This window comes from Notechis scutatus, chromosome 1 (genome assembly GCF_049901735.1).
Source record: "Notechis scutatus isolate UNSWTSFEM ecotype Mainland chromosome 1, rNotScu1.2, whole genome shotgun sequence".
In the NCBI taxonomy this organism is placed as follows: Eukaryota; Metazoa; Chordata; class Lepidosauria; order Squamata; family Elapidae; genus Notechis; species Notechis scutatus.
Window position 1 is genome coordinate 6,583,529 of NC_142009.1, and position 17,266 is coordinate 6,600,794.

Consider the following 17,266-nt stretch of genomic DNA (forward strand, 5'->3'; position numbering starts at 1 on the left):
ACAGGACGCAGGGAGGCCACATGAGTTCTCCCCCCGCCCACCCACCCCCGCCAAGGCCAATTTTGCCCAGCAGAGACACTGCGGGCCGGTCCTTTGATATTTCCAGGCCAGCCTCGCAGGCCAGATTTAAACCCCCGGCGTGCCAGACCTGGCCCGTTGGCCTTGAGTTTGACACCCCTGCGCTAACTGGTATGGTGTGCCAGTGAACGAATGCCCTTTCCTAGATAGGGATGGCTCTCTTGTTTGGTTGCTCACGCCCCAATCATCTCCTGTTTGGACTAGTGCAACGTGCTCTACGTGGAGTTGCCCTTGAAGAGTATCTGGGAGCTTCAGCTGGTACAGAATGGAGCTACAGAGGCAATTTTCGGGTACCCAAAAGAAGGGTGCATGTAACACCTTTGCTCCACGGCCTATACTGGGTGCCTGTTTGATTGGCATGGGGCTGGGCTACCTGTGGAATGTCTTCATCCCATTACATCGGCCTGTACCAACCTGTCAAGGTGGGAAGGGATGTTGCAGACTCAGTTAAAGAATTCAGACTGGGGGAGGGGGGGGTTTCCAGGAAGAGAGCCTCCTCTGTCATTGACCCCGCCCTGTGGAACACTCGCCCCCCCCCGCCAGAAGTGAGGTTAACCCCCCCACACAGACAACACTCTCGTGGTCTTCTGGAAAGGCGTAAAAACATGGCTCTGAGGCCTTCCTTGCTCAGGGCACAGTAGAATACGCAGCCCCGGGACTGGTTGGCAAAAGATGGGATTTTTTAAAAAGAAAATTGTGATTGGTGCGTTCCCCATTTTTCAATTGATTTTTAACAGTTTTACCATCCTTGCCCCTTTTTAACTTTTATATGATGTTTTTGTGTTTTAATATTTCATTGTACACTGCCCAGAATCCCCCATGTGAGGTAGAAGGGCGGTTCCAAAATGTGATAGATGATAGGTATAAATAGATAGATGATAGATAGGTGAAGAGATAGATAGATGAGAGAGAGAGAGAGAGAGAGATTAGATAGAGGTAGGCAGGCAGTATATAGAATATGAGATAGATAGTAAGATAAATAGATGATATAGACATAGATATAGATATATAGACAGAGAGACAGTTGATATAGACGATAGATGAGATAGATGATAAATGATACATAGAGTTAGATTGATAGATGATAGACAGACAGATGTAGATAGATATAGAACAATAGATCGGGAGATAGGTAGGTGGATAACAGGCAGACAAACAGATGAGAAAAAGAGAGAGATGTAGAATGGCATGGTGGCCTAGTGGTGGAGACACTCGCCTCCCACTTGGAAGGTTGAGAGTTCAATCCTAGGTAGTGGCTATTTTTCTCCTAGGGCGCAAAAAATAAAAATCTGCTGCGAACTCTGTGTGGCATCAGGAACGGTGTCCAGCCAGTAAAAGCACAGCTCCATCCAGTCGTGCCAACTCCACCTTGAATTAAGGGACTACTGGGTCGTAAAAAGGGAGGGTTTTTTAAATAGATAGAATAATTTTGTTTTTATGGTTTGAGATGAAAATTGAGGACATAGGTGTACACATAGTGCTAAGGAGTTAGATAGATTCCACTGCAGCAACAGCAGGCAGTTCAACCAACGGGTGCTTTGTCTTCTGTTTCAGGATGAGAAGAAACGCATCGAGGCCCTTGGAGGCTGTGTGGTCTGGTTCGGAGCATGGCGAGTCAACGGAAGCCTTTCTGTCTCCAGAGCCATTGGTAGGAGAAAAATGTTACCTCCCTGTTGTGCCCTTTGCACAACACAGTTGTTAATGTGGATTGCTGGTAGTCAGGAAGTGCTGCAGCCAGAGTGGACAAATTGAATGAAAATGTCTATGTCTCGATACTTTTGGAGCAGAGCCAAGTAAAGCATCGGGAAAACGCTAGAGGTTAAAAGCAAAACACGCATGGATGGTTTAACGCAGGGGTGCCAAACTTGATTTCATTGAGGGCTGCATCAGGGTTGTGTTTGACCTTGGGGGGGGGGGGCTGGGGGGCATGGCCAGGTCTATGTCACTCATGTCAGGGGCGCCTGTGGTGGCCCGAGCACCCTGCCAGCGAAAACGGGCTCCCGAGCTCCGTTTTCAGCTGTGATGGCCTCCTGCAACCCTCTGCTAGTGAAAATGGAGCTATTTTTGCTAGCAGAGGCACTGTAGGCCGGTCCGCTGTTTTCAGGGTGGCCCCGCGGGCCAGATCTAAGCACCCAATGGGCTGGATCTGGCCCACGGGCCTTGAGTTTGACACCCATGGTTTAACGGGTATGTGTCAGAAGCCTAAATCTCTCTCTCTTTTTTTTTAATCTACCTCTTCCAGGTGATGCAGAGCACAAGCCATATATCTGTGGAGAAGCAGATTCTGGATCCACAGTGCTGGATGGATCAGAGGATTACCTCATTCTAGCCTGCGACGGCTTCTACGACACGGTGAACCCCGACGAGGCGGTGAAAGTGGTGGCCGACCACCTGAAGGAGAACAACGGGGACAGCACCATGGTAGCCCACAAGTTGGTGGCTTCCGCTCGAGATGCCGGCTCCAGTGACAACATCACCGTCATTGTGGTCTTTCTCAGGGACATGAGCGCCGCCGACAGTGTTGACGAAGAATCTGAGTGGACCGAGAACTCTTTCCAAGGCGGGCAAGAGGACAGCGGTGACGACAAAGAGAACCAGGGAGATTGCAAGAGACAGTGGCCTCAGCACCAGGTCTCGGCGCCTGCCGATTTGGGCTACGACGGCAGAGTGGATTCCTTTACAGACAGAACTACCTTGAGCGCCGGTTCCACCATCAACATCTTGGAAGAGCCAGGCTGCTTAGACCTGAGGAAAACAGAAGCGGGCAAACTCCACAGTGCCAAACGCCTTTCTCCAGATCAAGTCTTCAGTGCTGGCGTACCAAAGAGGGCGATTTTGAGTCAAGGCGTTTTGGGAGACGGCAAGAGAAGGGACGAGGTTTCTCCCCAGGATCAGAACGCCCTCCGGGGCTCCGCGAACTTGGGGTCTCCAACCCCAGGGGAGTGCAGCGTGGTGTTGGTGGAGGCCCCGATCCCCGCCGGGCCCGAAGGCTTGTGGTTCAAGTCGTGGGGAAGAAAAGCGTCCATTTTCTCTCACTTTCATTTCTGCGACACCAAGCGGTGGCAACGGTTAGCTAGACTGAAGCCGAAGCTCAATGGGTTTCTCTTCGAGCAGAGGTCCCTTTTATGTCCGGAAGGTTTAACCCTCTGCTCACCCAACCACGTAAATGGCCGTAGGAACAAGTTCCTAAGAAGCCATCTTGGGCAAGTTTCCCTGGGCTGCCATCAAGGTCACGGCGAGAGTATTTTCTTGATGCTAAGGCCAAGTTCCTGTATACCACCAGACCCATGGTTGCTGTGGAGCTGTAAAAAATAACACGTTCCCTCCATTGTATTTTTTTCCCCTCTTCTTCAATAGGCTAGACATTCACATAATTAGAAGTAATTCGGAGGGAGTGTTTCAGAATTAGGATATCGCGGAAGGCTCTGCTCATGTAAATACATCCAAGTGTTTGTCTTCAAAAATTGGGAAAAACAAAAACAAAGGATTGGCATACCAGTCTCCCTAGCAACTTCGTGGACACATTCAATCTCTCTCTCATGTATAAACAACACACACTCACACGGATCTGTATGTACTCTTTGTGTAGTAGCTTCATTTCTTCGTGGGAACTGGATATTCTTATGGACTCGCTGGACAAGACAGGAAAGTGCCATTTAAAAAAAAAAGAATTTGCAAAAAAATAATAATGAGAGAAAAACCCGTTACGAGAGAAGTCTACGGAGCAATATTTTCAGAAAGACTTTCTAGAACCGATGGGTTTTGATTTTTTTGGGCTTGTTTGTAAGTGGAGGAGAGGAGGAAGTAAGAAGGCGTATAAGGAATCCTTGGGGGTTTGGGCTTCTTTAATCAGATAGAGCAAAAATTATGTTATCAGGTTGTTTTGCAGGTCTGCTGTTAAAAAGCCATATGGGAGGTTCAATCTAGCACCTGGGCCCTTCCCAACCCTTCAGGTGCAGTTCAAGTATTTAACCTTTTAATTGTTTTTCCCTCCCATTGAGGAGATGGGGGCAAGGGGAAGCAATGCCATGGCAAGCTTTTGTAGTTTTTTTTTTTTTTTTTGAAAAGGTAATTTTCCTGCTGCTAAAATCGAAACTATACTGAAATCACACTTAACTTGTTTGGGCTTCTGGGAAGGGAGGGGTTCCTTAATGACAGTTTAGCCTTTTAAACAGGGGTGGGGGGAGTAATAATAATACTTAAACAGCTCAAGATTTATCATCATTTTGCGGCTGATTCAAGCCACCGTGCTCTCTTTCCCAATCCTTTAACTCAGGTGTCAAACGGATGTAAAAGTCAGTTCAGATACAATTCACACTGTCCTATTGAAAACTCATTTAAATCGCCAATTTATCATCCGTTCTGCTTTCCCAGATGAGAAGTTGTAATCTTTTTTTAATTTTTTTAGAAATAATCGCGTGTCGGAAACATTTTTGCTCCAATTTCTTGCATTTTCAACTGAAGAGGCTGTGAGAATAGGAAATGAAGCTACCTACTAGGGATGTCCGGAGCAGTAATCAGAAGAAGAAATAAAATATGAATGTGGCCATCGACTATAGCAACTTTAGAAAAATGATGTAAAGGTTTGGAGATTTAAATGGCCAGTTAGAGGTTCAGGATGAGTCTTAAGGATTGCCTTCCATTTTTTATTTTAATCCTGATGAGTAAAATATTCTTGAAACAAACACTAATTTTCACATAAGCTAGGTAGCTGGGATCTAACAGAATCACATAAAACATGTCAGGTGTCTTTTAGGTACTTAAAATATTGAACACATCACTTACACTATCTTAAAAAAAACCCTCACCAAAATTCCACAATATTCTGATCAGTAAAATTAACCAGTGCACGATGCGGTTGTGCACATTTAAATAGTTTCTAGGAAAATGTTTCTGAACTTTGATTCGTGGTCTGACAGTTTGATTTTTTTAAAAAAGAAATATATTTGAGGTAGTCCTTAACTAGATACCCTTTAGAGGTTTTGGAACTGCAACCCTCAAAATCTGGACATCGTAATTGGAAATTGTGACGGATGCCATATTGGGAAAGGATCCTCTAGAGCCGTATTTTTCACGCTTGGCAACTTTGTGAGGTGTGGACTTCAACTCCCAGAATTCTCCAGCCATCCTGGGAATTGGAGTCCACACCTTGTGAAGAGCAGTGATTCTCAACCCGAGCAACTTTTAAGACATGTAGACTTCAACTCCCAGAATTCCCTAGCCAGCCATGCTAGATGGGGAATTCTGGGAGTTGGAAGTCCACGCCTCATAAAAATTGCAAGGGTGACAAACGCTACACGAGAGGAAAACAGTGTTATGCTGTGAAATGGGATTAATAGCCTTTACTTTAGGCGTACTTATGGAATGGGAGGGAGAACCAACCATTTGTTTGTTATTTGGCAACTACAAGCTTAGGTGTATCACGTAATGTAGAGGGTGACAAGGAGATGAGTACAAGTGCTACCTTGTCTGAAAAAATTTCAAATCAGTCAAGGAGTGATAGATCCAATTGCTGTCTTCAATGCAACACGCAAAAGTAATTCTCCGGAGACACGACCAAGTTCGGAGGTGCCATGGAAGTATTGGATGGTCTTCCCAAAATGGAGGCATCCTTGGAAGGTTCTGGTTGTGGAACATCTCTCTCTCTCTCTCGTGTTTACAAAGTTAAAACTTCACGCCTGTGGATGGATAGGTGGATTACCTGCTGCTCGCCACGTTTGACCCTGCAGGAAAGAGCCGGTCAGTGGATTCCTACTGTGATCCAGTACAAAAATATTGTTACAAACAAGTAGAGCGTGTCCATTTCTTTCATCTCACGTAGTGATAAAAAGTGTGTAGACTCCATTTGTGAGGCGATTTATTTTTTCCCCTCTCCAAACGTGGTAATAATGACATATTTTAAAAGTAGTTGTTCCAGATTCTGGTTCGTGCCGCTTGATTCTATGACACTAGGCGTTTAAGAGATAAAAACAAAAAACAGAACAAAACAAAAAGGAAAAAAAAAACGTGCTTTGTGACATGCTGTGTTTTTTTTCTTCATTGCCACTGGTAAAATAGGAAGTAATTCCCCTTCAGTTACAACTCCTGCGCCCTCATTTGCTGCTTGCTGACGTAAGCAATAAGCTCCTTTTAAATTAACGATTAATCTTAATGTTCAGTATCTCGTATTTTGATCCTTTTAGCTGGTGAAAATATACAACAAAACAAAAACAACTAATATAGGTATTTAACCGTGTTAATGTTGGTCGTCTTGTAAAGTGTGTGGTAAATCTGTTGTATTTAACTAGTGGCTTGATATTTGCATACTGAAATCTTTCCAATAAAGGTCTGAAGTATCTCTCAAAAGTTCACACAAATCTGCATCGGTTGTGTAAGAACACAGAAGCAGTAGCAGTTGGTTAAGGAGAGAGGCCGCTGGGGAGCCGGCTTGTGAATTTATCCACTGTGACTTACAAAGGGATTCCTTTAATCCCCCTCTGATAGAAACCGGATAGAATTAGGAGGAATACCTTCTGCAGCAGGAATTAGAATATAGGTAGTCCTCCAGTTACAACCGCAATTGGGATCAGCGTTGCCGTCGCTAAGCAAGGCAGCTGGTTTAGTAAGCTGCATCTGATTTTCTGACCTTTTCGACCATGGTTGTTAAGCAAACCCCGCCGTTAGGTGAATCGCGTGGCCATTAAGCAGATAAAAGTTTTCTCTGTTGCTTGTGGGTGGCGATCACGTGATGCCCGGATGCTGCGACTGTGGTACGTATCTGCTGGCTGCCCAAACGTTGGACCAGGTGAGCTTGAGGCTGCAAGTCACTTATTCCAGTGCTGTCGTAACCTCGCAGGGCCGCTCCACGAATGGTTCTAAGTTGAGGACTGCATGCAACGTTTATCCTGTTGCTGATTAATCCACTTCAGTTGCCCTGCACTTGCACAGAAGGAAGGTTTGAAATATTTATACCCTGAAGTGCCATCAATCACTCTCAGCACTTTAGAATCTACTCCGACTTCTGCGTACTTCCTGAAAAAGCACAATCTGCTAGTCTCCTCCTAAGCAAATTAGAGATACCCACAAAAAAGCAAGCAGAGGAGGATATTTCTCCCTGGCTGAGAGAGAACGTCCTTAAGAGGAAGAGACCTCAGTAGTCGGACAGCATCTAGCCCTCCCCTGCTTCCATATTACAACCTTTTTCAAATTAGAACCTTTAGATTCATAAAGTAGACCTACCTGTCCTGTGTTTACATTAGCTACACTGTTGTATATTGAAAGGCGATTTTGGGGGGGTTTATTTCCTTTTCTTTTTAGAACAGTTAAAGCCAGAAAAACAGCTATGCAGTGTTAAGTTCAATGCGGCAAACTGAAAAATGATAGTTCAAGTTCAACCTTGCCTAGGAACTGGAGAATAGTTAAGAAACTGGATTTCTTTCCAAGAATCGGCTGGTTCGCTCCAGAGCGAAAAGGACCCACAAACACAATGCCGCTAGCGAGGGTTCTTAGCGCCCATTAACCAGGCCTGATTTCTCTTTATAATATAAGCTCTACGATAGGACTAAATATTTAGTCACCAGTATTATTAACACGTTGGAAGTATTGCGCAAATGTCAAATTTGGTTTGACGGGATAAAACGTGTGTCTAACAATCCCTGCTTTTGGAAAGGGGGAAAAAGATTGACATTCCTGATTATCACTAAAACGTTAGAACTGTGCATTCCTAAGAATGCCAAGCATATTAACAGAGCTATTGAAAGTTAATTGTGTTGTCCTAACACTAACGAAGTAGGTCAGTTTAGTCGGAATGATTTAGTAACATGTTGGGATCGGTTGAAAGTTTTATTCCAGTAACTTTAATGACTTTCGTAGGAATCGTGTATTAGCCATATTTTATTTATGATTAAAGCTGTTCGAACAAGGACTATGTTCTACCAGTATCTTAATAAAACAACAAATCCTAACTTTCCCGTCTACTTCTTTAATGACCAATAACACAAAGTCTTGAGTTTCTCTCGTTCCATAGACAGTTAAACTGTCCTTCTAACTGCAGAGGTTTCAAAGCTTCGTGTTCCAAAAAGAGCAGCAAACTGCACAGAAAAGTGTCCCAAAAGTACTTTTTCAAAGTCAACAGGACCTTGTTTTTCCTTGAAAATGTTTCGTTACTCATCCAAGAAGCTTCTTCGGTTCTGACTGAAGAAGCTTCTTGGATGAGAAGCGAAATGTCTTCAAGAAAAAACAAAGAAAGTCCAGTTGCCTTTTCAAAAAGCATCTTTGGGACAAACCATGATCTGGATCAGGGGTCTCCAATCTTGGGGAATTCTGGGAGTTGAATTCCTCCCAGAATTGCCAAGTTGCCAAGGTTGGAGACCCCTGATCTGGATGATTGACAATCTCCACACACATTCGGAGACAGGAAAGAGGCACTTTGAAGCAGCAAAATTTACAAATGGGGGGAAATTCCCCCTAACCCAGGGAACACAATTATTTGATTTATATCTTTTATTTCCTCTCGGCTGAAGGAAAAGTATGTAGCAATTTCTTCCCGGTTTCTGCTTCTCAGGAACTTTTTTGCTGTGTGTTTGCCTTAAAATTACTCTGAGCTTCAGGGCTGAGGATAAACTAGATTCCAGTTCAATCAATTACAGTCCAATATTTAACCATAATTTGATACAAACTCTCAGTGAAATTAAAATTACATCGGCTAGTGGCTGACAAAACAGAAATGATGTAAGTAGAAAATGTAGAAGAGATCCAAAGTGTAAAAGCCTCCAGAGACCTAACTTAGTGTCTGAATACATTGTCTTCAAGAGATCCTACCTTAAAATATCACCAGGAATGAAAGTGACAGCTGCCTATAAAAATCAATAGATATAACTGATTAGATGCTGATACGTCCATTTCAAAACTATGATGTAACCGCAATACAAACCTTGCTTTTTCTTAAGTAGTCCTTCTTAAGCCTGTCTTAATTATGAAAAAAATATTATACAATCAGTTTGAAGGTAAATAAGGGGATTTCTTGGAATGCTGAGTCTTAAGAGTAGTTTTTAATTTTAGTAATGAGAGTCTAAGATGTTCCCAAAGGAAATAAAAATGCCTTTAACTGGACTAGTTTCCTCTGCTCTTCGATTCAAATTCACTTTTCAAAAGAAAAGGGCGTAGAATATTTGTTTTATTTAAAACTCTGAAGAAGGTGGCTTACTTATCCTGCTCAATGCTTAATTTCAGAGCAAGCACAAGTTTAGAGATGCTCATTTGACCGGTGTGGGATTGAAACATTTCAAAGTTATAGCTCTGGATCATGTCATTCCAAACACAGCTTCCAAGTTTGTTCTCGTTCCTCAATCACCCTTTTACTTATTCCAACACCAGGCTAGTTGTAATACCATGATCGTTTTCTACTGCAATTACATAATTGTCACTGCATAAAATACAACTACAGTGGTACCTCACTACTCATCGTTCATTGGTTCCGGGAGGTGCAATGAATACCAAACAATTTTTTTCCCATAAGGAATAATTTAGTGAGTCACAAGGCAGCCGACAACAACAAATGCTAGCTTGTGCATTGAGTAGGAAAAAAAAAGAGTACCGGGACAAAATGTTCGTGTCAAAATGTGTTGAATACCAATTTAAGATGAGTTTCAAAGCTGTTGAGTACCAAGGTAACAGTGTATCACAACTAGAATTTGCACACAAACAGGAGCAATGGACACAAACGTTAGTAGAAATTCATCTTACTGAGATAGAAATTAAATTTTCCAAGAGACACCTTGAACCTGTTATTTTAAATAGAGCAGCTATGTAATGAAGAGTTTTAACTCTGACTCCCTTCTCCCAAAAATACTAAAAATACTAAAAGAAACTAGCTGGTTGTCTTGCCCAATTTTACATTTTCACCACTGCTATTGTTTTTACATAAACACCCATCACAAAACGCTCTAAAGATGTTTTGCAAAGATGCTTTGTTGCTGAATCTAGTAAACAATTTCTTGCAGGCCCTCTTAAGAACTTCAACTGCACAAGCACAGTCAATTCCACATTCATTTTATTAATTAAAAGAGTGCAAACCATTTTCACCTGAATTTTTACAGTTTTTAAACATTACATTTACAAATGGGTATTCCTGTTTAAGGTATAACACTCATGAGAAGATAAATACACCACGATACATGAAGTAATAGGCATATAGTTATAAACCTGCTTTTAAGGGAGCAGCCAAATTTAAGCTTAAAATCAGAACATCTTCAGTAGTTTAAATGCAATGCAGAAAAGGCTACTTTCAACTGGCCAGAACTGGACTAATTTGGAGAGAGAGAAAACTCCACTTGGAAAATATTTCAATAGCTTAAGACGACGATGTATAGAGTTTAAAATAATTGCAGCAGGCAAGCATCTGTTCTTTGTCACCTTAAACCTTGCCACATCAGTGAGGAATACAAACCAAGGTAAAAGTACTTTTTTGGAGGCATGTCAGGTGCAAGCTTTTGTTAAATGGGGCTGGGAAACCAGTATAGCTAGGATTTTCAGCGATACAGGGTTTCAGGAAAAATCTGTGTAAGGCATTTCCAGAAAATGTGGGGCAGTGTTGTTCCCGAGAAACAAGTTACCAAATGCTAATCAAACATCAGACAGCTTGCATCATTAAAAGCTCTTATCTGAGACCAAACAATAAACAAATTGGAATAATTTCTTATCAGAAGCAGCCTATGTTAATAAAAACAATGAAGGATAGATTAGAGAAGAAATCAGTAGTCTTTAAAATGGATTGGCACGATACAGTTCTGTACAGTATGTTGAGAGGGTGCTCTAAAATTAGATGGAGGCAGAGACTACGTGAGAACTGGGGCTTTTTCTAAGCAAAATGGAAGTTTTAAGCATTTACTAGGCTTAAGGAGTCCACTTTTGTTCCTTAAAACATCCCCAAATGGAAATAGGGGCTGCAAATTGGAATTCATTGGCTGGAGGGGGCCTCTGAGGCCTACAAAAGTAACGGTTTAAAAGAACTCCACCTCAAGAGTGATCCACAAAAGAAAAGGTGAAATCTAAAGAAGCATGAACGGACACTTACACATTTGCGGGCAGATCTGAAGAACAAATGATTTAGTAGGATCTCGTCATTCCTCGCGGAGGGAGGGTGGCAGGACTCTCAACGCAGAGGTGTCCTCAAAGCTACCCTGAAGTTGACTTATTTGATCCAGGCGTCATCTTCAGACACAACCAGCTTTTAGATAGCAGGAAGAGCAAGAGAAACACGCAGAGCTCCAGGTGCTATGAAGTCGCTCTGGGAGCAAATGGCTGGTATCGCATAGGCAGGCAGGTCCCTTTGCAAATGTTTTTAGTTCCAAAGCGCCAATCCGGATAAAATGTTAGCTGGTGCAGCAGGAAGAACCCGGTATTACCTCGCACTGTCCTTCCCTGTGTCAAAGGGCAGATCTTCAGGACCCAACTGGTCAGCCTCCGGGAAGAGCGAGCATAATTCTGAGGCTGAAGAAACAAAAGGTTGATGGTGAAGATTCCTGACTTGGTGTGACAGAAGCCTTCGGCAATGGGCTACCACCCACTCAGAAAAGAAGAGCCAGGTGATGCTGGTTTTTGTCATTCAGGTGAGTATTGTTGAGTCAATACTGCCTCAGGGCAAGAATCCCTTTCTCCACTGGGCTGAGCACTAGTGGGAGTGGAAACCTGTAGGTTTACTGACTGATTAGAATCAGATGTCAATGACTTTTCCCTACTTAATTAAAAGAACTTTTAACCAAGGTTTTTGTCAAATGTCTACGGAGATTCTTACTCATCCAGCTCATGGTTGTTCCAAAGCTGCTTTTTCAAGTGGACTTTCTGGTTGTTTTTTAAAGAAGCTTCTTCAGCTCTAACTGGATGGTGGGGAATGGAAGGATTTATATTCCTTGCTGGTCATTTGCATCCTTTTAGACAGTTGCTGAGGCCACTTGGAGGTTTTTTCTGTGTCCTCAGGGTCACCTGAGTGGTGCAAATGGGTGCGGAGCCTTCTTGGAACTGCTGAAATAATTGTGATGTAGAAGGCTCCGCACCCATTTGCACCACTCAGGTGACCCTGAAGCTGTCTGCAAGAAACATAACTCCTTCCATCCTCCAACCATCCAGAGCTGAAGAAGCTTCTTGGATGAGAAGCGAAAGGCCTTCAAAGAAAAAGCAAGTAAGTCCAGTTGCCTCTTGAGAAAAGAGCCTTTGGAATAAGGTGTTTATCCTGATTCTGAGCAATGGGGTATGTTCAAGCTAATCTGTCTCCAGGTTAAGATGACAACAGCTGAGACAACTGAGGTGGAAGACCTGCGGCAGTATTATTTTTTTGATCAACTGGATCCTCAACGAAAGGACTGTCCAATTTAGGAAACTCATGGAAGCTGAAATGGTTAGCTTTAGAGCAGGGGTGTCCAACCTTGGCAACTTTAAGACTTGTGGACTTCAACTCCCAGAATTCTGGGAGTTGAAGTCCACAAGTCTTAAAGTTGCCAAGGTTGGACACCCCTGCTTTAGAGTCACTTATTAGCAGAAAAGCCTTTGCATAGGAACCATCCTACCATCACTTGAAGGCTGAATCTGGAAAGGTGGGTTGTAGACCTCCGGAGTAGCACAGGCAGTCTCGGCCTCTTCCTGTTCGTCGTTTTCGGTGTCACACTCAATGTCACTGTCGCTGCTCATGCCAGGCAAGAGGTGAAGTCCAGCTGCACCCAGAAAGGAGTAAAACTGACTGTCACACATTATTACCCTCAAAAGAAAAAAGGGCTAAAAAATGGCTCTCTTTACTCCCGTTGGATCTAGGGAAGGGCTTCCCCAGTAGGTAGACAAGGCAAGGACAGCTCTGGAAAAGACATACAGGTAGTCCTTGACTTATTTCGTTTAGCGACCGTTTGAAATCACAAAGGCACTGGAAAAAAAGCGACTTATGGCCGCTTTTCACATGACCACTGCAGTCACACCATCAAAATTCAGAAACTTGCCAACTGGCATGTATTTATAACGGTTGCAGTGTCCCAGGGTCATGTAATCTCCTTTTGCAATGTTCCGACATGCAAAGTCAATGGGGAAGCCACATTCACTTAACAACCACGTCACTAACTTAACCACCGCAGCAATTCACTTAACGAATGTAGCAAAAAGGTCGTAAAGTGGGGCAAAGCTCACTTAACAACTGTTTTACTTAGCAGTAGAAATTCTGGGCTGAATTGTGGTTGTAAGTACCTGTAACTGCAATGGAGCGTGCGCATGGAAACAACACAAAAGTGTTGGTCTGGCCACTTTCCTTAACAGTTTTTCCAGACCCTCTTAGCATTAGCCCTAGCACTTAGGCTTATATACCGCTTCGCGGTGCTTTGCAGCCCTCTCTAAGAAGTTTGCAGAGTCAGGCCTTTTGCCCCCAACAATCTGGGTCTTCGTTTTACCCACCTCGGAAGGATGGAAGGCTGAGTCAACCTTGAGCCGGTCAGGATCAACCTCCTGGCAGTTGGCAGAGTTATCCTGCAATACTGCATTATAATGCAATATATGATACTGCATTATTATTTAGACTCGAGGCTAAAACATATAAAGAACGGTTTCTGGAATTGGGTATGTCTAGCTTGATGAAAAGGAGGACTAGGGAGTGACATGATAGCAGTGTTCCAAAATCTCAGGGGCTGCCCCAAAGAAGAGGGAGTCAAGCTATTCTCCAAAGCCCCTGAAGGAGGACAAGAAGCAACAGGTGGAAACTTATCAGGGAAAGAAGCAACTTAGAACTAAGGAGAAATTTCCTGACAGTTAAAACAATTAACCAATGGAACGACTTGCCTCCAGAGGTTGTAAATGCTCCAACACTGTAAGTTTTTAAGAAGAGATCGGACAACCATTTGTCTGAAGTGATAGAGGGTTTCCTGCCTAAGCAGAGGGTTGGACTAGAAGACCTCCAAGGTCCCTTCCAACTCTGTTACTCTATTCTATAACCACCGCACCAACATGGCTCTTCCCACAACCCAGCTGTTCCCTCCTTGAAATTCCAGGAGAGAGCCAACTAAATTTGCTGCCACCACCTGTTCATTCCAGAGAAAATGGAGGTCTTCAGATCATCAGCATCCTTGTACAGGAATCAGTCTGCCTTTTGAATAATATTCCAGCCAGAATTATGAAATTGATTCAAAATATATTTCATAAAACTGCTGATCAAATCATGGTAATTCCATCTCTCATATTTTCCACTGGCCTCAAAATTAGTCATCAACACATTCGGTATCTCAGAAATTCAGACCGTAGATATCTCCTGATCAAGGTTTTACATTATGACAACTGTATTATCTTTTACTAGCTACATTTTTGAATGTCACACTGGTTTTCAATTTGGATATATTTCTCCAGATATAATACATTAAATCGTGAACAAAATATGTGAAACATTTCTTGAATTTTTTTTAAGTCTTAAAGGAGGAAGAGGGTTCCAGTTCTTATTTTTCCTTTTAAGAATATTTTAATAATGATTTATGCAGTTATCCATAATTATTTAAGGAGGCCAGAAATAATATTAATAAATATTTAAAGTCCCCTCTTCACTGATTAAAAAAGAATAATCAGTAGATACAAGTACTCTACTCCATTTAAGCAGACGGAACTTGAAAGGGAAATCCAATCTTTTGGTTTAATTCCACTTCATTTCCAAATATTTTCTACATTAGCTGCAAAGCTATGAGAAAATCTTAAATGGAAATTATAAGCGTAACAACAGCGACTCACTGTCCAAGCATGGATGATGCTGTATTCATATCCCTATGTTAAAACTTCCTAGGTATATTATTTACAACCTAGTTCTCTGTGTAGTGGAATCAACAAAACTTAGAAGGTCCCATATTTAGAACTGGCTGTCAGCCACATGCTGTGTTCACACTGAAAATCAACCCAATCTGTTTTTTCCCTCTTATTTCTGTTAATCCACCCAATGATACTCCTTGCTTTTGCTATTTAAAGTGCTTTACACAGCTGGCAACTAAAATCCAGCACTTTCTGTCATTATCAGCAGCACATCAGTGAAGTACTGTTTGATAAAAGCTGCAGATTATTTAGCTCCTTATTTAGCAGCCAATGAAGCATCTGGAAGCAGGTTTGCATTAAGCAGCTTCTTCAAATAAGACAAACGTCCCCAAAAACCAGCAGTTATTTTCACTTGTTATTGCCATACCAATATGCTAGAGGATGTTTACTGTATGAAATAATCCACTATAAAATGGACTTTGCTTCCTTCCCTAAAAGGCAAGCTTCAACAGTGTGGTGAGATTTCCAAATCTTTTCTACATTAGAGATTTCCCCATTCTCAGAGCACAAGCTCCCAATTCCTTTGTCCTTGTGTAGTAGGGAAACTGCCAACCTTCTCGTCTCCATGGCTACAAAATGGCAAATCAAACAGGGTCCCTTACTTCAGATTCTCCTCTCTGAGAAAGGAGCAAGCAGCAAGGGACTTCCTGGGGTTTTCCACAATGTAACTGTACACAAAAAAAAAAAAGAAAAAAAGAAATCCCTTTTCTTCCTTTCCAGCAGTCACAGCTGCAACTGCTAAGTGCTTAAAGCACAGGGACAAAGAAGTAATAACCAGCCTGAGGTCAGATGCGCCTCCTGCAACACCTTCCGGCAGGTAATAATGGATCCTTGGGTCTTAGTCCAACTTTCAACAGCAATCCATTCCCTACTGAGAGTCCAACGAGTGAGGAGGTGGAAGGAAGTTATGAATAGAGGAGAGGAAGAGACTTCCAAGCCAATAGTGAATTCTGTGATCCCAGAGGGTAATTCAAGCCTCGGCTTCCAGGAACACGAAGCTCATTTTAAAGCACTTTTTAAAGATGCCATTAAACATTTTACCAAACCCATCATCACAAAGAAATGCTCATCAATTACAGTACAGATAGTCCTTGACGTACAACGGTTCAATTAGGGACTGTTCAAAGTTAGGACGTCACTGAAAAAGATTGACTTCTGGACATTTTTCACACTTATGACCATTGCGGCACCCCCCATGGTCAAAGGATCAAAATTCAGACTCTTGGCAACTGACTTGTGTTTTTATGATGGTTGCAGTGTCCCAAAATCATGCGATCACCATTGGAGGCCTTCTGTCACGCAAAGTCAATGGGGAAACCAGGTTCACTAAACAACGGCGTCACTAACTTAGTAACTGCAGTGATTCACTTAACAACTGTGACAAGAAAGGTGGTAAAATGCGGCAAAGCTCACTAAACAAATTCCTTGCTTAGCAACATAAAATTTGGGACTCCGCTGTGGTCGTAGTCCTCCACTTATGAGCACCATTGAGCTCAAAATTTCATTGCTAAGCAAGGCAGTTGTTAAGAGTTGTGCCTCATTTAACAACCTATTTTGCCAGGGGTTGTTCAGTGAATCACTGCAGCTGTTAAGTGAATCATGCAATCATTTAAGGGAATCTGGCTTCCCTCACTGAATCTGTCGGAAACCAGGCAGGAAGGTTACAAATGGTGATCACATGACCCCAGGACAGTGAAAAGTGTCATAAATACATGCCAGCTGCCAAGTTCCCAAAGTCTGGCCACCTGACATGGGGATGCTGCAACGGTCTTAAGAGTGAAGAACCGTCATACGTCACTGTTTTACATGCCGTCGTAACCTCAAACAGTCACTAGATGAATAGTTGTCAGTCAAGGACAACATGTTGTGGCCTGTCAGCCTTCAGCCCTTCCAGCAGCCAAATCAGAGGAGGAGGAGGAGGAGGAGGAGTCAGGGTCAGCATCAGGGAGAGAGAGAGAGGAAGGGGGGAGGGAGAGAGGGAGAGGGAGAGGGAGAGAGAGAGAGAGAGAGAGAGAGAGAGAGAGAGTCCTCAGGTGGAGAGTCAACAGTCCCCAGGTCTGGAGGTGGCTGATGAGGAAGAAGAGGAACACCTGGGTTCAGTGCGTGACACACAGAAGGCAGAGGAGAGGAGAGCAGTGGAAATCTATGGGCCGGTCCTTGGGACAGAAAAGTCACCGCTGCTAGCGAAGCCCCACCCTAGCTCTGGGGATAAAAGGCAGGGGGCGGAGATGAATAGATCTGGCAGACAACTATTCCCTGCCAGACGGACTCGTTAGACTGCGGTGAGAGAGAAACTTTTGCCGGGGCTACTGGAGCACCTAACAAAGGAATTTTTTGAATTCACATCAAAGGGTTTGTCGTGTTTGGCGAGCTGGGTCAGAACAGTACCAGT

General features: G+C 43.0%; 2 protein-coding genes across 4 annotated transcripts in view; one reads left to right on the forward strand and one right to left on the reverse strand.

Annotated features, from left to right (window-relative positions):
* Nucleotides 1–3,562, forward strand: part of PPM1E (protein phosphatase, Mg2+/Mn2+ dependent 1E) — a 115,161-nt gene extending 111,599 nt beyond the window's left edge. The window contains exons 6-7 of the mRNA XM_087956085.1: nucleotides 1,633–1,726; nucleotides 2,321–3,562. Coding sequence (XP_087812211.1) covers nucleotides 1,633–1,726; nucleotides 2,321–3,393 — 1,167 coding nt within the window. The 3' untranslated portion in view covers nucleotides 3,394–3,562. The remainder of the gene's footprint in view (nucleotides 1–1,632; nucleotides 1,727–2,320) is intronic.
* A 6,532-nt stretch (nucleotides 3,563–10,094) lies between these two features.
* Nucleotides 10,095–17,266, reverse strand: part of TRIM37 (tripartite motif containing 37) — a 57,923-nt gene continuing 50,751 nt past the window's right edge. For 2 of the 3 annotated variants that reach the window (XR_015747738.1, XM_087956071.1), the window contains 2 exons: nucleotides 12,621–12,764; nucleotides 10,095–11,541 (listed from right to left, as the gene is read on the reverse strand). Coding sequence is in view for 2 of the 3 variants with exons in the window: in XM_087956071.1 (XP_087812197.1) it covers nucleotides 11,459–11,541; nucleotides 12,621–12,764 (227 nt within the window). In the remaining variant the exon portion in view is untranslated. Of the gene's footprint in view, nucleotides 11,548–12,620; nucleotides 12,765–17,266 lie in introns of all 3 variants that reach the window. The other variant, XM_087956061.1, reaches the window with a different exon arrangement.